The 6,563-nt window shown below is 50.2% G+C and overlaps 1 protein-coding gene across 3 annotated transcripts; it reads right to left on the reverse strand.

Moving 5' to 3' along the window:
- On the reverse strand, positions 1 to 2,451 carry PVRIG (PVR related immunoglobulin domain containing). 3 transcript variants are annotated; one of them, XM_029949671.1, is made up of 6 exons: positions 2,415 to 2,451; positions 1,541 to 1,792; positions 1,101 to 1,292; positions 889 to 1,012; positions 741 to 798; positions 1 to 636 (listed from the first exon to the last, which is right to left on the reverse strand). In XM_029949671.1, exons 2-6 carry the CDS (start codon positions 1,599 to 1,601, stop codon positions 313 to 315), a joined length of 759 nt encoding a protein of 252 aa, XP_029805531.1. In that variant the 5' UTR covers positions 1,602 to 1,792; positions 2,415 to 2,451; the 3' UTR covers positions 1 to 312. The 3 variants fall into 3 exon arrangements, with proteins under 3 accessions (XP_029805531.1, XP_029805530.1, XP_029805532.1); XM_029949670.1 differs by having other exon boundaries at positions 1,101 to 1,454; positions 2,415 to 2,446; XM_029949672.1 differs by lacking the exon at positions 2,415 to 2,451 and having other exon boundaries at positions 889 to 1,292; positions 1,541 to 1,626.
- Between the last annotated feature and the right edge of the window lie 4,112 nt (positions 2,452 to 6,563).

The following is a 6,563-nucleotide window of genomic DNA, read 5'->3' on the forward strand; positions in this document are numbered from 1 at the left end:
CCCAGTCAGAAACCACTTTTTTTTTTTTTTTTAACAACATCACCTGTGACAGCTGGGGACTTGAAAACAGGAAACAACCTGGGATGAGATTTTGTCACCTCGAATAGACACACGTATGCCCACATGTGCACACATGCTGACCACATCCGTGGTGAGTGGGTCTTGGCCAGCTGTACGTTAGAGACACTTATGCAGGCTGGAGAATAAGATAAGACGTGCAAAGATGATGGGCACCCAGGACACGGGCGCACAACTGAAGGGGGTTCCAGAGGCCTGAGAGGAGAGGGAGCCCAAGCCGACCTGGGGTCCCTCTCATCGAACTCCTAAGTGTCCTTCCATGGCTCTGTGCCCCAGAGGGTCTGGGAAATGGACAAGGTTGGGGCCAACTGGGAGAGGCCGCTCTCCTGCCTGAGCATAAAGTCCATTCTCGATGGAGATGAAACTGCTGTGTGCAGAGGCTGGAAGGGGCACCCAGGGGGCAGGAGGCTGGGGCTGGCACGCAGTGTGGGCAGGGAGCACCCATGGGGATAGCGGGCGGATCTGGAGGACTGTGTCCAGAGTGGCAGGGCGGTAGTGGTTGGTGTTGACAGTAGTGTGGGGGGTGCGGAGAGAGGCCAGGGAGGCCTGGCTGGCCACCTGCAGGGATGACGGGGAAGGAGGCCTGAGTTAGCCTCCACCTCAGAGCCCCCCAGGGCCGGCCCACTCTGTTCCCCACACCCAACCAATCCCCCAGTACTCACCCTTGCTCGCATCTGTGTCTGGGGGCTGTTGCAGGGTGGCTGAAACTTTATGACAGACCTGGGAAAGTGAGGAGGGTTAGAAGCAAGGCATGTGGCTAACCTGCTGTTGTGGGGGTTCAGACTGGGCCCGGCAGGGGTTGGGTCTCACCAGTGCTTCTGCCGATGCAGCAGGTAGAGAAGGTAGACACAGCCAAAGATGAGGACCCCTGAGACCCCCAAGATCCCGGCCAGGTCAGCCCGCAGTATGGGGGATGGAGCAGGGGCAGGGAGCCCTGTGTATATAGAGAGAGGTATACCAGATGGGCAGCCAGTGCCCTGGGGTCCCTTCCTGCCCTCCTTGGCCCCTCTCATCAACCCCACCTTGGTCTGTGCTGAAGAAGGGGGTCCCACAGGCTTCCTGGGAGCCTTCAGGAAAGGAAACAAACTTGCAGCAGAAGGTGGTGTTGGGACTGGGGCTTCTCCCTTCAGACCCTTCTTCCAGGGTGAGGGAGATGCTGGTTTTGGTTTCCCAGTGGACATGGCTGGCAGGGGGCCAATGCTGGATGCCGAATTCTGGGTGCAAAACAGCCAGTCTAGTCTCTCCGGCACTGTCGGGTCCCCCAGAACTCACAGTCACCAGGGAGACAGAGCCAGATCCCAGGAATCCACAGCGGACAGTGAAGGATGGGGATTTTGTGGCCTCCATCTGAACTTGCACCCACACTTCAGGGGTTCCTGTGGGATACAGGCATAGAAGGGCCCCAGGGCTGGGTCTCCACCCTGCCCCCACATCATCTGCTTCTCTCCAGTCCCCCACTCACCAGCAGTGATGCAGAGTGTCAGCAGCGCCAAGAGCAGGACCAGTGCCCGGGCCCTGTCCATGGCTCCCCTCCGGCCCCAGCTCTGGGAGCTGCCGTGGTAGGGACAGCACCTATGTTTCCGTTCTCATCACAGGAAGTTTTCATGTGTGAGCAAGCCCGGGGAGCAGCTGTGCGCTGTAGCCCTGCCCCATTTCCTTCTCCGTCTGCCTCAGCTTCGTGAAAGCAGGGCAATGGACCCTCTGCCTTGGGAGACTTAAAGCAACAACAGTGACAAGGTTTTCCCTGTACTCACGGCTGTGCTTCACGAGAGCAGGGCAGCAGGCCAAAAACCAGTCGGTCCCTTGGGCAAACTGTCACCCCCACCACACCGATAGAAGCAGGGCCTCCAGGCCCATCACTTCACTGCTCTCAGCCCAGTGAGTGTCCTCTGGACCCTTTGACCTCCTCTCAGGCCCCACATGTGACTCAGACCCACTCCTCTCAGACCCACATGTCACACAGACTTCCTCCGGCTGTTGTTCCCAAGGGGGTGGGAGACCTGTGTGCAGCTAACTGGTGTGGGAGCCCAGGCCACTGTGGGTGCAGAGCAAGGGGGCACATACCAGCCTCAGCCTCCCTAGCCTGGTAGCCCCTCTCCCACCCACGGAGATCCTCCCCACTTTCAAGGCCCTGATCAAATTCCCCCCGCCTCCAAGGGCTGCCCCAGAAGGGACATCTTCACAGAGGCTAGGCCTGGGCAGTGGCTGCCCCTGGGCCCGCGCTCACAGACGGACTCTAAGCCCTGGAAGAAAGGGTAGCTTTCAGAGGCCAAACAGACTTGGGAGCTTGACACTTGGGGAAGATGGGACAAAAGCACAATGGTACAACGACTCACCAACAGTCTCTTTTTTTTTTTGTCTCATAAACCACACGGTCACCTCCGCAAGTTCTCACTGTAGACAATTAAAATAACACAGAATAGAAAACATCAAAGTTGTCTTTCACTATCCCACTTATTCCTATGTCCTTCCCGTTTTAATTTTCATGAGGTTAAGATTGTCAATATTTTATCATTTCTGGATTTTGTGCATTGCTTAGGAAGATCAAATTATAAAAATAACATTGTAAATTTTGTTTTTATCCCTAACATTCTGGAAAGGTTTCTTTTTTGCCCCTGAAGAATTTTAATTTGGGGATGGTGTAAAAGGTCTAACCTTTTTAGATGGAGAGCCAATGTCCCCAAAGTCTCTTTACTTGCTGTTTTGGAATGCCATCTTGATCATAAATTCTTACAGGTGGTCTGCTTCTGGATGCTCTTTCCTAATCTGTTGATTCATTTGCTTATTCCTGTTTTAATACTGCACAGTCCTAAATAGAATACTTTGTTTTGATGTGATGACCCTTGCCCTCAGAATTTTATTGGTTACTCCTGAACAGTCTCCAGAATTTTCAGCTTCAGAGACACAAAAAGTCATTCAACTTACCAACCAAAGCTCTGCAGCACTAGGCCTGCATTGCTGGGCCTCTTCCCTTTCTGGCCCAGAGGTACACATTAGGTGACACGGGTAACAACCCCCTCCAGCTCTGACATTTAAAACCATATTTTTATGTTGTTATTTTTTGAGAGAGAAAGCACAAGTGGGGGAGGGGCAGAGAGAGAGGGAGACAGAGGATCTGAAACAAGCTTCGGGCTCTGAGCTGGCAGCATAAAGCCCGATGTGGGGCTCAAACTCATGATCCGTGAGATCACGACCTGAGCTGAAGTCAGATGCTTGTCCGACTGAGCCCCCCAGGCACCCTCAGCTCTGACATTTCTTAGTGAAATCCCTGTAGCCAAACACACCTCAACTCTGGTGATCCGTGTCATCAGTGTCTAGAATTGGGCCCTTGAGGGTCAAACTGGTGCCACAATTTCATAGCTCTGTAAGCTCATGAGAGAGACAAAGCAGCCTCAACTCCCCAAGCAGCAACCTCCCACCAGGGACCATACTCTTTTTCACAGTGTGGGGCACTCTGGTCGTGCCTTGGCTCATGCCTTCTGCATATGTTGGTGACCATCCTTTTATGAGATGTTCCCAACCTGAATTTTGATTGAGACTCATACCTGATGCATTTATTTTACAAATATTTTAAATGTTGTGAAAAGACCATTTGTGTTTCCCTATCAAAGTAATATAAATATGAGAGTAATATCTGAGTGTATACTCTGGGCTCAATTTGTTCTGAGCAAGTCAAACACATTAGCTCCCTACTTACGACCTTACGAGGAAGGAACTTGCCCAGGGTCGCAAGGCTCTCGCTGTGAGAGAGCAGCTCAGCATGGTTGTTAATATGTGGGTTCTGAAGCCAGGATTTGACAAAAACTTTAGCTTCAGAACCCACACTACTAACAACCATGCTGAGCTGCCTCTCCCACACATAGTAAAGATTTTTAATTTCAAGGTTTTTGTCAAAACCCAGCAGTGCTCTGCTCCATCGGCAGAGGACCTGTGCTCAGTTGGCACCCCTCCCCAGGGGAGCTGCGTCTGACAGGAGAGGCGGTTTCAGCCACCGCCCCACTCCATCCCTTCACTGCTCTCACCTACTGCGTTAACTTAGACATATTTTCCTTCAAGTTTCCCCAGGATTCTGGGCTCCTCTGCTGCCCAGATGGTTTCTTTGGTGCCCTGGCTTCATCTGGCAGGTTGGCCACCCTGCTAGTTCTCTTTTCCTATCTGACCCCCCTCTCAGTATCTCCAGCCCTCCCAACTCGACATCCAGGGCTCTCAGGGAATCTGTGCTCAAGGGAGACTTTCCAGATCCTGGGCTCCACCCTGGCCCCGGGGAAGGGACTACAGAACTCAAGACTTCAAAATGCGTGTGAAAGTAAACCTTCCCCTATCCCGCCACTTTATCCTCTCATGCCTTCCAAGCCCAGACTCTCTATTTTCTTGTAACGTCCAGCCACTGTGCCTGGGATTCAGAACACAGGGTGACTTACCTATTAGCTGAAGACTTTTCTCAGCAACCTGAAAAAAATCTCTCTCTTCAATTTGTAATTTAGGAGAGAACATCCAACAACTCAACTCACCTTCTGGCAGAGCTCATTGCCACCAGGGTTAAAAAAAAAAGAGCCATAACTGAAGCATATTTAAAATAATTCAAAAGCAGTTATCCAATAGTAAGCTAACAGGCAATGCACACCAGTGCCAGTCCTCTGGAAAACACCATTTGGTGTCACTTGTCAACCCAGGTAAGTCAGCCTGTGCAGAGGCCTCCAGCCCTCCCCTGGCCTCAGTTCCGGGTCCGGCCTGGCTGGAGCCTGACCCTTGGGAGCTGCTGCTCTGAAGCCCACAGCCCCGCTTCTGTCGGCAAGGGGCTCACTGGCACAACCTTCAAAGCTGTGGTTTTTAAGATGCAGTGTTTGCACCTCAGCTGCTACACAGGATATCCACTGCTGTTGTGCAGGGCAAAGGATTATCATTTTTAATTTTTCTAAGATTAAAAATACAATGAAGTAAGTTTTAAATATTTTATTTTATTATAAAGTTTTTTGTGAGTGGGAGCGAGAGGGCACACGCCTGTGTGCATGCAAGCGGGGGTCGTCAAGAGGGGGAGAGAGAATCCCATGCAGGCTCCGCGATGTCAGCAGAGCCCAGCACGGAACTTGATCTCCCCAACCTTGAAATCATGACCTGAGCCAAAATTAAGAGTCAGACGCTTAACAGACTGAGCCCACCAGGCTCCCCAAAATTAATGAAGTATCCTCTCACTGGGACCCAAATGTCATGGTTCGTTTCTTAAGAAGATCGGCATCCTAAAGCAGAGCGGCAAACCCACAGCTTATGGTGGACTGTACTTTGCATGCTGTAAGCCACCATGGTTTTGTGGTCCTGAACGAGTGTCCCCTCTAAGACACTGTTATTGTAGTTGGAAAGCATTTTCTGACCTGTTTATTAGTCTTCCAAATGAAAATCCTTGGTGGGTGTTGGCTCATCTATTTAAAAATGCGGTAAACTGCAGTCAAAGCAGCACCTATTCCATGTGGGTTCACAAGGTTTTGAGAGGTGCCCCTTTCAGTTATATAGACCATGAAAGATAATTATCAAAATAAACTGAACTTTCAAGAAGAACCTCAGAAAATGTTAAACCATGATTTAAACATTTTTTCTCGGGGTGCCTGGGTGGCTAAGTCAGTTGAGCATCCGACTCTTGATTTTGGTTCAGGTCATGATCCCAGGGTCGTGGGATCAAGCTCAGTATCAGGCTCTGTGCTACGCATGGGGCCTGCTTAAGATTCTCTCTCTCTCTCTCTCTCTCTCTCTCTCTCTCTCCTCTCTCTCACTCGCGCACTGCCCCTCCCTCCCCCTTCCCAGCTCACACTCCCTCTCTTAAAAAAAAAATTTACTTTGCTTTTTTGTAGAACAAAATAGTATTTTGTACTCTTAAACAAAATATTTCAAAACATTTATTTTATTAACTCACCATATATTTCTAGTGTAATAAATAAAACAAATGGTAAATGTTTATATAATTTTTAAACTGACAAATGTGCCCAAACTTTTGGATTCCTAGGACTCTAAGGTTCTGTTTTAGTTACTAGCACTACGTAACAAACCACCCCCAACTTGCTGTAAACATTTTATTGCGTTTGTGGACTCTACGAGCCAGAACTTTGGAAAAGGCAGAGAAAAGATGATGTCTGAGGCTTCATTTGGAAGGCTCAAAAGCTGGGTGTTACCGTCCTCTGATTCCCATCTGAAGCACGCCTGGTGGTCGATATTGGACACAGGCTGGGCCTTCAGCTAGGGCTGCTGGAGGGACACTCAAAACGTGGCCTTTCCACGTGGCTGCGTGGGGGCTGTCTCCCAGCACGGTAATTGCGTTCCAAGAGGGAACATGTCAAGAAACAGGAAGTTGGAAGCTGCTAGTTAATTTTGGGTTCAGAAACTGGCACAGCATCATTTCCACTATATTCTATAATCAAGCAATCACAGAGCTCATATTCCAGGGGAGAGGACCTAGACCCACCCTCCCAATAAAGAGTGTCAAAGAATTTGGGGAT

This window comes from Suricata suricatta, chromosome 8, assembly GCF_006229205.1.
Source record: "Suricata suricatta isolate VVHF042 chromosome 8, meerkat_22Aug2017_6uvM2_HiC, whole genome shotgun sequence".
In the NCBI taxonomy this organism is placed as follows: domain Eukaryota; kingdom Metazoa; phylum Chordata; class Mammalia; order Carnivora; family Herpestidae; genus Suricata; species Suricata suricatta.